Source organism: Primulina eburnea, chromosome 13 (assembly GCF_022965805.1).
Source record: "Primulina eburnea isolate SZY01 chromosome 13, ASM2296580v1, whole genome shotgun sequence".
Taxonomy (NCBI): domain Eukaryota; kingdom Viridiplantae; phylum Streptophyta; class Magnoliopsida; order Lamiales; family Gesneriaceae; genus Primulina; species Primulina eburnea.
The window spans coordinates 21426724-21438655 of NC_133113.1; the positions used below are offsets into that span (position 1 = coordinate 21426724).

At 35.6% G+C, this 11932-nt stretch overlaps 3 protein-coding genes and 1 long non-coding RNA gene across 4 annotated transcripts; 2 read left to right on the forward strand and 2 right to left on the reverse strand.

The window, feature by feature from the left end:
• Positions 1 to 3125: 3125 nt before the first annotated feature.
• Positions 3126 to 4058, reverse strand: LOC140810355 (uncharacterized). The gene has a single exon (XM_073168225.1). The coding sequence runs from the start codon at positions 4056 to 4058 to the stop codon at positions 3126 to 3128; it is 933 nt and encodes a 310-aa protein (XP_073024326.1).
• Positions 4059 to 5211: 1153 nt separating this feature from the next.
• Positions 5212 to 7326, forward strand: LOC140810356 (uncharacterized). The gene is made up of 5 exons (XM_073168226.1): positions 5212 to 5340; positions 5678 to 5734; positions 5879 to 6403; positions 6489 to 6714; positions 6805 to 7326. Exons 1-5 carry the CDS (start codon positions 5212 to 5214, stop codon positions 7167 to 7169), a joined length of 1302 nt encoding a protein of 433 aa, XP_073024327.1. The 3' UTR covers positions 7170 to 7326.
• Positions 7327 to 7477: 151 nt separating this feature from the next.
• On the forward strand, positions 7478 to 8609 carry LOC140810357 (uncharacterized). The gene is made up of 2 exons (XM_073168227.1): positions 7478 to 7840; positions 7917 to 8609. Exons 1-2 carry the CDS (start codon positions 7478 to 7480, stop codon positions 8319 to 8321), a joined length of 768 nt encoding a protein of 255 aa, XP_073024328.1. The 3' UTR covers positions 8322 to 8609.
• Positions 8610 to 8894: 285 nt separating this feature from the next.
• Positions 8895 to 11404, reverse strand: LOC140809735 (uncharacterized). The gene is made up of 3 exons (XR_012113163.1): positions 10848 to 11404; positions 10181 to 10644; positions 8895 to 10093 (listed from the first exon to the last, which is right to left on the reverse strand). It is a non-coding gene; the product is annotated as an uncharacterized lncRNA (long non-coding RNA).
• Positions 11405 to 11932: the final 528 nt, after the last annotated feature.

Genomic DNA, 11932 nt, shown 5'->3' on the forward strand with positions numbered 1-11932 from the left:
TTCGTTTAGTCATTGGCTGATTCGCCTAGTCACCGACTGATTCGTCTAGCTATCGGCTGTTTCGCCTAGCTATTGGCTGATTCGCTTATTTATTGACTGATTCGTCTATCTATTGACTGATTCGTCTATCTATTGACTGATTCGTCTAGCTATCGACTGTTTCGCCTAGCTATTGGCTGATTCGCTTAAATCTTGACTGAGTCGTCAATTCTGTGGCTGTTTCGTCCAGACATCGGGATCCCTAGGTTAGAGTTGAGTCGAGTCTGAGACGACGCGTTGTTTGAGTCTGAGTGTGATTCATTATTTGTTATTGATTTATGTTTCTGATTTGATACATGTTATGAATGTTAATTATATGCTTTTATATATGTTTTTATATGATTGCATGTTTACATTGTTTATACTGGGATATTTATATCTCACCGGAGTTATCCGGCTGTTGTCTTGTTTTGTATGTGTGCATGACAACAGGTGGGGCTGGATCAGGGTCAAGAAGAGGATGAGAGAAGACGAGTTTAGCGTGGTGATTCCGGACTTGGTTTAGAGATAGGGTTAGACAATTGATATTAGTTGTTAAACCCTAGTTGAATAAATGTATGTTGTACAGGACTGGTACTTTTATACTGAGATGTATGTTCATATTTAATAGGTAATTTGAGTAAACTACATTACGTTTCCGCTTTGTATAAAAAAAAAAAAAAAATTGAGACCCTGTTTTATAATTGATTAATTAGTCCCAAACATGATTAAGAATTTGATTAGCGTCCGGGTCCCCACATAACAACATTAAAATTATCACAAGAACTGAAGATGTAACAATGAAATTATATGAATTAAAGAGGAACCTAAAAGCTAGGTGAAATGTTGCTATATATGGCATTAATATACAATTGAAGACGAATTAAATATACTTAAATTGTGACGCTATTAATTTTTTGTTTACAGATTTGTTCTGTATTCAGTCCAAAAATCAATATATCAATTCTTCAACCTCCCGCTGTTGTGACATAAACAATCCATCAACAAATGCCTTCGATTTCAATAAAATCAATTTTATCATCATGCATAAAACATATTATACTAGCATATATAATACGCATATATATATATATATATATGTATGTATATATATATATATAGTCATGGCCAAAGCATCCTTATCCGCAACCCGTATCGGAAAAATATAAGAGAGGCAACTCCGAGTGACGCGTTTTAAAATCGTATCCATAGACTAAATTGAACAATATTAATATCATTATATATATATATATATATATATATATATATATATATATATATATATATATATATATATATGTGGGTGGCATATGTATTTATCTATGTGAATTGAATATGATGAATGACAGTGGTGTAATTGATTAATTCATTCACCTAACCCACTTGAACGGTAGTAGTAAAAATATTTAAGCAATTGCAAATTTCACTTCGTATCATGCATTTAAGGGGGTGACATATCTGTCCTATTATATTTAATTAATATATTTATGAGAAACATAAATGAATTGAAAATAGGCCTGACCACATGCCGATCTGAGTCGGACTCGGTGGGCTAGGATCAGGACGTTTAGGGTCCAAGTTATGGATATAGAGGTTCGGGTCAGGGTGGCCCTGTTAACCACGGTCGGCTCGATTTATTTTAAAAAAAAATTAGTTGTTAATTAATAAACATTTAATTTTTTTTAAATAAAAATAGCATTATCATCATAAAAAAATATCTTTCCAAATATCTCAATTAATCAAATACCATAATTAAGACTTATAAAACATGATATTATCATCATAAATCTCAACCTCCAATCATTATAATTTTCGTTATTTTTTGCGGTCAAGGCGTGTTCACCACTTTACTCTATGACTTCTTCTGTTTTGTTCTCTTTCATGGCTTAATCGTTCACATTTTTTAAATTAATAATAACGATAATGTCAACCTGACGGGCTCGACCCATTCAAGCCATCGGGTTAGATGGGAGGGTCGACGGGTTTCACCCGTAATCAACCAATTAAAATAAACTATTACAATATTAAGTCAAATAAGCATGTTAGAATATATATATATATACAACTCGAAAGTCATAATAATATTATAATTTAATACGTTTAATACGTTTATTATTGATATAAAATATTTTTAAGAAAGATTATGAAATGACATTATTATGGGGTCGGTTCATATTTGAAGAAAAATGGTCATTGTGACTTTTTATAATTAATAAAAAAATTTGTCCATCATTTCACTCATCTTCCCCACGTGCAAACCGTACGTGGTATGACCTTTTTCAAGCAAATTGCAAATTTTATTTCGTTTCATACATTTAATTGGGTAACATAACTGTCACAAGTTTATGGTAAAAAGTTATATGAGACGGTTTCACGGGTCGTATTTTGTGAGACAGGTCTCTTATTTGGATTACCCGTGAAAAACCATAACTTTTTATGTTAAAAATATTATTTTTTATTGTCAATATCGATAGGATTGACACGTCTCACGAATAAAGATTCGTGAGACCGTCTCACAATAGACATAGTCCAAATTTATTTATTATGTTTAATTAATATTTTTATGAATAGTGTAATTGAACTGAAAATATGATATGGGAATACTAAGTGAATTAAGAATTTGAAAAGACATTCAACCAAAAAGTCATAATATAATTGCAATTTAATTATTCTTAATTGTGCTCAAGAACTTGAGAACAAGACATCCAACCTAACAAAAAATTAAGATCTCATGAGCTATCTAAAATATATAATAATCGTAAATCAAAATTTAATAATATTGTTGAATATTAAGAAATTAATTAGTAAATAAGAAACTTCAATTATTATATAATTATTAGGCAATCATCCATAACAAACAATGAAGTAGAAATTCACAACACTCTGCTTGAAATTGAAATATATTTTCAAATTATATATATATATATATATATATATATATATATATATATATATATATATAAACACACGAGATAATTATAGATTCCTGTGAGAATAATTTCAAAAATACTTTATGAAATTTATTTGTCAAACTGTATAATTCGTTGCATAGAATGTCCTAATACATACAAACATATAGTTATATATACATGTATGTATATGTTTAATCAAACCGGTTCAACATCAAGCTTCTGAGGATGATGGTCGGGACGGCTTTCCCCTTCCAAGACATTTCTACCTCTGAAAATGATTACCGAAGTAAAAATACAGCCTTTGACCACCACAACCACCCCAATCGCCACCGTCGAACAGTACAGCCACCACCACACGAAACCCACCACCCCGATTCCCAATATCTCCGGCAACATTACAACCGCCTCCACCTCCTCTCGCAGACGCCACCACCAAAGTCCACCCGAGCTCAGCCCCATCAACACATTATCCGTCCAACCCTCAGCTTTCGAGAAACCAAAGAACGTGTCATCCACCACGGGCTTCACCACCATCCTGCTCCAAAACAGCATTGTCTCATGCAACCCAAGAAAGAAAACCACTCTACATACGAAACTCCTCTGTTGACCGAGACCGCAGCCATCGATTCCGGCTTCTATGCTCCCTTCAACCCCAAGGCCCACGTAAATATGGAAAACGCAGAGAAGAATCCATGCAACGTATAAATGGGGCCGCACAAAGGGCTCCGATGAGGATTGACTAGGTAGAAAAACCAATTTACCGGTTAAGCTATGAGCTAGACATGATAGAGTAATGACAAAAACCATTAGCTGGAGAATGATGGGCTGCGTGCTGAAAAAGAAGAAAATAGAGCAAAAATTAAATGAATCGTGGGATGAGGAGATTAATCCGATGTAGCGGGTGACAAAAAGGCGGGCAAGAAGGAGAAATGAGAGAGGGAGGATAAGGCTGAGGACGGCAACGGTGAGGATTCGGAACGCCTCCATCAGCGGCGGAACCCGTTTTTTCATGCCACTGATTTCTGATGAAGTATTCATTCCATCAAGATGGTAATTAAGAGTAATGGCGTGATAATACACTAACGCAACCCTAATGACGAATATAAATGGCGAAGAATTGTTCTTCATTTCCAGAGTTGACAATGCAGGTTGCGCATGTATTGTGTGGGGTTTAGCAAGTCAATTCATTTATCTTAATTACATGTTTGATATATATGTGTGTGTGTGTGTGTGTGTATATATATATATATATATAGTCATGTCGTTTAACGCGTGATATTCCAAATTTCCAACGTTTGGTGATTAAACTAAATGCGTTTAAAAAATCTCAGAGGTTTGAACTTTTAACTTGGTTTCTTTTTCTATTTAGAAACCAAATAAAATACTCTGGTTTTTCGTGTACACGATTCTTAACTAAACATTTTCGAAAATTTGAATTTAATAAAGATTATTTTGCATTATTATATAACTTCTAAATCTTTCAATTGTACTTAAGATCAGAATGGCCGCTGGCATGTTTTGCATGATAGTGTCTTAAACCGGCCATGTTGGATAATAAATAATTATTGCATTATTGTAATGTAACAGTCGTGCTTCATCATTTAGAATGTGGTTTTAAGTACATAATATGTAAGTTTATGCATATAAAATTATGCTTCTGGAATGATTAATTGATACTAATATTTAATAACCGTTTAGATAATAAAAATGAGATGATATGGAGGAAGTGCCATGTTGCTAAAACACACTCGGTTTCCAGTGATATGATGATTGGATGATACACGTAAAGGAACTAAAGCTAGTTGACCTAGATTTGTCCTAGGCATGCTTTAAAATCACCAAACTAGTTAAGCAATCTTAGTCAGATATTCAAGAGTTTGCCCCGGGGATCGGATTTGGTCTACCATTAGGCTATTATATCGTAGTTGAATCTTAATAAACATTCATAATAAAGCTCATGATGTGTCTTATTTAAGATAGTTGGAGTACCCTTTCGCAGTGTTTGGTAGATAGGATTAACGTAGGATAGGGATACCAGTCAAGCGTTTGACTCACTGATAAATGCATGACGGATAACCCCATTGGCGTGATTAAGCCACTGTTCACCTGTGAAAACGGATGACACCTATCCCATTTTCTTTGAGGTATTAGGAATCCCATTTTGTACGGTGCCGAAGCCAACGCCTTTTTTTTTTCCATAAATGCCCTTTGCCCTACTTGTGTAATAAGCTGCGAATAAGAACAAGGTGAGTTATTCACTCGTTGTATCAGAGCCGCCGCTATGCATGGCTTCCTCAATTTTGAAGTTGCCGAATCTGACGGAATTTTGAAGAGAAAGGAAAACAAAGGTTACGGGATGGTGAGTGATTGGCAGTTTAAAGAAATTGTTACAACTTCAGCTTCTGACCTTGTTTGTCGTCAATTTGATTTTTTATTTCACCTTCATCTGAACTAATATACTTTCTCAGCCCTATTGAAATCAGTGGAAGAGAGTTGCAGTACATGCATTTTCTGTTCAACTTGAAGAGCATTAGCCACATTCAGTTCCATATTCGATCCTTCGCTGTTGGGTGGACCAGTGAATAGCTCCTTCAATTATATTGGTATATCATGTGTTCTCTTCATATTACCTTACATGTTTAAGTTGAAATACAGTGACTAAAATTATTAACTGCTAATATGTAATAGGTTTTTTGTTCATTATTTGTGAGTAAGACAAATACTCATTGATGACACATATTCTTTAGGTTTTTGCTCTTGCCTTCATTTTCAATAAGAACAATTCACGGGAACAGGTTTACATTGTAATGTGATGGCTTTCTTTCTAACTTCCATATAAGTCCACAAGTGCAGAAATTGCAATAAATGTTGTATCAATGTTTTGTTTGTAGTCTTAATTTTGCCACTAAATGTGAATGTGTTCTCATTTGTTGAGTGTTGTGGCGAAGATGGACATGAAACGTAGAAACATGCTACTGGTTCTTGTGGTACAACAACTGTTGTTTCGAAATTTATTGATGTTGTGTCTTCTAATCCGACAACGTACAAGAATGGTTGGGCAGCGAGGTCGTGTCCGTCGTCGAACACCGGTATCGTACACAATGACACGAAGAATCAATGCTCAAGTACGCCATTTGAATATGATCATTGATGTTGGAGATGTTCAGTGTGTGGTGAATCTTAGAATGAATCGCAATGCCTTCGGAAGCTTGTGCTATCTTCTAATGAATGTAGGAGGATTAACAGATTCTCGATATGTCCGAGTGCAAGAGAAGGTGGCCATGTTTTTGTCAATTTTGGCGCATCATAAAAAAAATCGGGTGACTAGTCATGATTACATGCGAAGTGGACAAACAATCAGTTCACATTTTCATGATGTTATGCGTGCCTTGATGAGGTTATATCCATTATTTCTTGTGAAGCCTTCTCCTGTGGATGAGAACTGGGACAATGACTCTTGGAAATGGTTTCAGGTACAATTTCTAACAGAATTAATTGAGATGTAGTTTCAGTACTTATTTAGTCAAATAAAAGTCTTAATTCTCTTATTTATTTCAGGGTTGTCTAGGTGCATTGGATGGAACACTCGTCGGTGTACACGTTCCTGCTCGAGAGAAAGCCAGATATAGAACACGAAAAGGAACTATTGCAGTGAATGTGCTTGGGGTTTCTGACCGCAATATGAACTTTGTCTACGCGCTTACAGGGTGGGAGGGCTCTGCGACTGACGTAAGAGTATTAAGAAATGCGTTAACTCGGGATGATCTCTTCAAAGTTCCAAGAGGTAATATGTTAACAACTACAGTGTTAAATTTTGTCGAAATTGTCTTCTCGCTTCGTTATAAATTATATATGACATGTAAACATCTTGCAGGTTGTTATTATCTTTGTGATAATGGGTACGCCAATGTCGAGGGATTTTTGACTCCGTACAGGCGAGTAAGATATCATAGGGATGCTTGGGGAAATAGGACATCCGCACCACAAGATTACAAAGAGCTCTTCAATTGGCGACACTCGCAAGCAAGAAACATTATCGAGAGAGCATTTGGTTTGCTGAAAAAGAGATGGGCTATTCTTCGAAGTCCATCGTTCTACCCTTTAGCGGTTCAAAACCAAATAATTCTCGCGTGCATATATTACACAATTTCATCTGTAATCAAATGCCTGACGATCCATTGGATGAAAATGATTACGATGTTGGCAGCCCTGTACATGATACACAGAATGATTATATAAGCATTTTCGAGTCATCTAGTGGGTGGGATAGTTGGAGAGATGAGTTCGCAATGTCAATGTGGAACACATACAATTAACATTGTTGTATTTGTATTTTAAAGATTCATTGTTAGTGTGATCTGTAGTTGGACATCTTTCATCTGTTTGATTATTGTGCCTTTTTTTGGGTTGTTTTGTTCGTGAATGCTAATGTTTGAACTATGTGTCATCAACAGTGTTGGTTTCATTACAGTTCTGGCATTGAATATCATATATACTTACTACTTTGATATCATGACAGACTTTGTACTTGAAGCTTTTTTGTAAGCATGGACAATGTAGCAGCTTCTGCGAGTAGCAGTGGGCGGTGTAAGAAAGTGGATAAGACACAGAGAAGTTGTACCGGTCGTGAGGAAGACATCTTAATACAGTCGCTTAAAGAGATTATCACGAAGGGTTGGAAAAGTGAGAATGGTTTTAAAGCGGGATACTTGAATCTGTTGGAGAACGCAATGCAGACAGCAATACCAGGTACTACTTTACGTGGTAATCCTCATATAAATTCAAAAATTCATGTGTGGAAGAAAACGCATAGTATTTTGGTCACTTTGCTATCCAAAAGTGGAGTCGGATGGAATGACACTGACAACACGATCGATGTAACAGATGAGACATGGGAATCTATTGTGAAGGTATGTATGTCCACGTATTTTGATCTTCAGTTACGTATCTCATTCACTGAACCATTGTAAATTGCATCTGCTGCAGCACGAACCAAGCTTACGATCATTGCGACATAAACAGTGGTCACACTACGGTGACTGGTGTGAAATATTTGGAAACGATCGAGCAACTGGGGATCAATCAAAGCATTTTGAGAATGTGTTGCAACAAGTTCTGAAACTGGGTAACGAACCACCTCATGAAGAGTTCCTCGGGGATAATCGTACTTTTAACACTACCGACGGTGCTGATGATTCCATATCCGAAACGCATACGCCTACGTCAAAATCAGTTGAAGGTGCAAGTTCCAAAAGTAAGAAAAGGAAGAAAATAAACGAGCATGATGAGTCCATAGTCGAAGCAATCAACAACCTCGCTCACATAACGAAAGATACGATGTCACACTTGATCAAGGAAATTTCTTCTCAGGAGAAAATTTCAGTAGTGTAAGATACGGTACTGGCTGCATTGCAAAGTCTGACTGAGCTTTCGGAGGACGAACAAGTGGCTGTCGCTAAGTTTCTATTCAACAATCATAATGATCTGGCACTGTTCAAACGACTAGGTGAACGTGCAAGGATTTGCTTTGTTAAAAGATTGTTGCGTGGTGAGTAATGGTAACGGGTTTAGGGTGTTTTTGGTTGATGTGTTTGCAGTTTTTGATGAACCAACTGTTTATCTTTTGCGTGTTGGATAAACCAGATACATCAAGTTATGTAAGGTGGAATTCAGTTTTTGATCAACCACATATGCGTGTGCACTTCTTGGTTTTGGATAAACCAGATACATCAAATTTTGTATATAATGCTATTTAAAAACCACTTATTCCTCTGTACAAGTGAAAGGTTGATCGGTAGCAATAAGTTATAACATCAAACTGTAATGTGAATTTAACTTGTATCAAATATACTTCATTTCATAATTTATTAAAACAGTGTGCGTCTTTCTTAGCTTGTGTCATGTTGAATTTTTAATTCATCAACTCAACTACTGTCAATGTTCTCATTTCGTCTCCTAACAACAGCAATGACATTAAAATTGTACAATGTCTTCAAATATCACCAACAATGTAAACAAACATAGATTACACAGTGCAATGTCTTCACTTGTTACCAACATCCAACCAAAATATATTTGGAAGCAAAATACATAGTACTACATGCATACAGACATCACCGTTATCAGCACTAAAACAAACTTTTTCCACAAAATACACACTATTCACATTACAGTTCCAAATCATCAAAAGGATTGTTGCTTAAGTCCACATTTGAATGTAGGGAGTACATTCACTCAGCTGAATCATCTGAGGAGAGTTCAATAACAACAACATTCTTTGCTACATGCTTCTGAAACTGGATACATTCTTTCTTTGTACTAGTGCCGACTTCAACATTCAAACGGACAGGTGCATTCATCTTCGGAGTGTCTGACTCAGTTACGTTTGGTGTGTGGGACAACTTCTGCTTCTTCGGAACACTTTGTTGGAGAAAGCCACGTTCCTCAGCTGCGACCGACTTCAGTGCAGTACCATATACATCATCTTCACTGCACACAAACGTTTCATCATCAGAAACTAGATCAACAAAAGGCACGACGTACTTGCTAGTCACAGTTTCTTGAGAACAATTTTTGGTAGAGACAGGCATTAGAACCGACAAAAGACACGTACAAAAAAAAATTTTGGAAGTGAGAATTACACAATACATATGATCCACCTAAATAAGAAGAAAAAATTAATTACTTCAAGTCACCAACCACTTCCATTAAATACACAATCTTTATAAATATGGTAATGATGGAAATCTATTGTAGGTCAACACCTTAAAAAAGATTTTAAAGTCATATCCAAGTTCAATTGTCTTAAATATGCACCCTCATGTATTATGCCTATGTCATGGCCAATATCTCATAAAATACCGTAAACAAAAGTACATAAACTATGTAAAGGATCAACATATTTCGTTTTTTATTACATATATTAAAAATATTGGAACAATAACCAATTTACTAAGAACCATGGACTTGCAATCAATTACTATCCAGTACACAAAAAAGTCCAACTCACATCGTCCAATCCACAACAAATATTAATTCACACACACACAAATCAGAAAATATTTGAGAACTGCAAAAAAGCAATTTCACAGTAGAGACCAAATTTCACATACCTGATATGCAACCTATGTGTGACACCAAAAAAATCACAAGTAGTTGGGCATCTGGTGAAAACAATTTTGCTTCCTCGAAATCCAGGCAACAAAGGCATTACATGCCACAGTTGGGAAATTGTGCAAATTAAAACTAACATTATGGAAATGAAGACTAACATTGACTACTCAAACATTGATTGACTAATAACTACGAAATTCCGAACAAAGGTTATTACCCAAAACTAGTTACTAACAGAAACATTTTCCATTGCTTCCAACAACTTTCCTATCTCCTCAGACAACTTCTCCAATTTCATGCCTAGATTGTGATTCTCACGACCTAACTCAGCTACTTCCTTTACCAGGTCCGCTAATGTCTTAGTTTGATTTTTTTCTGGAGTACAAGGTGCAGTAGTAGTAGAACTTGAGCAATTAGAGTCATTCAAAATGTCGACAGCAACTGGTTTTGGTAAAGAATCGTTGTATGCTTCCTCTGCAGCCGCCCTACTTTCATACCCTTGGTAACACGCACCAGGGAAACGACATAGTTGGGTGTTTGCCTCGGACAATCTATCGTACACTCCAGGCTTCCGACCGACGAAAACCACGTAGGTTTTGGTCTGCAATTAAGAGAGCAAACTAATACATGATAATATGTTACACGAATTTGTATTCAATTACTAATTAAACTTGTAAATAGTTAAGAACATTGACAACTGCTAAAATCTGAAGAGATCAAACATTTTGCGAAAACTCTGAAGAAAACAAACGCACGAAGATAGTTGCACAAAACTGTAATTACTGAAACAACACAAGAAATCACCATCGTGTAAATTTCGGAGATGTAGCTGGTTGTGCCCTTCGATTTATGTTTCAAAGGAAAGTTGTGGGTTGTCTACGGTAAAATCACCCACAAACCTGCAAAATAATTTTCGGTAGCAACTAGGAGAAGGAGATGACCACCAAACCGAGTGGTAACGACGTCAATCCAAGATAGATTACATGTATAAAAGAAAAAAAATCGCCAAAATAGAAATTAAATAGAAATTTTTACATTACCAGATCGTTTGCCACAAATTTCTGGGGGATTCGCGTCAGATTTGAGATGGAAGAAATTTAAACCATCGAGGGAGAGCTATGGGGTAATCCATACGTCTGGGCTTGTAATCTAAGTGAAGAGATGTGTTGTGTAGATGAAGGTAACGTGTAAAGAATAGAGTGAACATGGGTAAAACGGGAAATCATATTTTGCCATCTCAATCAATCACAAGGTTAACAATGGAAGCAAACAAAATTCATTTTTTATCCAAGGTATTATATACCATGCAACACCACCTTATAATCCACTGTATTGTCTACATATTATTACTCCCATCAGGTCTACCAAACGTAACCTTTTAAGATAGTTGGAGTACCCTTTCAAACGATCTAGACGCGACAGAAATTTAATTAAAAACTTTTAACATTCTATTGTTGAGATTTGAGTCAAATTAAATTTTTTTGAGTTTCGTGTGAATCAAATCTCAACAATAAATTGTTAAAAGTTTTTAACTTTGCATTATAAATGATGGACACCAAAATATTCAGGATTTTAAGCGGAAATTGTCATTCTTCTAAATCCCTACGAATGAGCAACTGGAAATAATGGCGTTCTTCAATATCATAATTAGGTCCACGATTGAAAGCTATGTTCATCATATTTGCACTAAAAACTAGAAGAATTTTGCGATGAGATTAGATCACCGGAATTGGGGAACTTTGGCAGTTAAACGTCCACTACTTTTTAACTTTAAAATCATACTAATTTTTTTTTTCTTCTTTATAAAATTCGAAACTTTAATTAAAATCACACAAATTTTCAAAAATCGTAAATGCATAAAAATTCCATAAATCATCAACCACCAAAAT

Excerpts from the sequence above, each read along its gene's own strand:
- LOC140810355 (XM_073168225.1), bottom strand. The coding sequence starts at position 4,058 with ATGAAGAACAATTCTTCGCCATTTATATTCGTCATTAGGGTTGCGTTA.
- LOC140810356 (XM_073168226.1), top strand. The coding sequence starts at position 5,212 with ATGCATGGCTTCCTCAATTTTGAAGTTGCCGAATCTGACGGAATTTTG. Across the intron at positions 5,735-5,878 it reads CACGGGAACAGGTTTACATT|ATGGACATGAAACGTAGAAA; the intron begins GTAATGTGATGG and ends GTTGTGGCGAAG. Across the intron at positions 6,404-6,488 it reads ACTCTTGGAAATGGTTTCAG|GGTTGTCTAGGTGCATTGGA; the intron begins GTACAATTTCTA and ends TATTTATTTCAG.
- LOC140810357 (XM_073168227.1), top strand. The coding sequence starts at position 7,478 with ATGGACAATGTAGCAGCTTCTGCGAGTAGCAGTGGGCGGTGTAAGAAA. Across the intron at positions 7,841-7,916 it reads CATGGGAATCTATTGTGAAG|CACGAACCAAGCTTACGATC; the intron begins GTATGTATGTCC and ends CATCTGCTGCAG.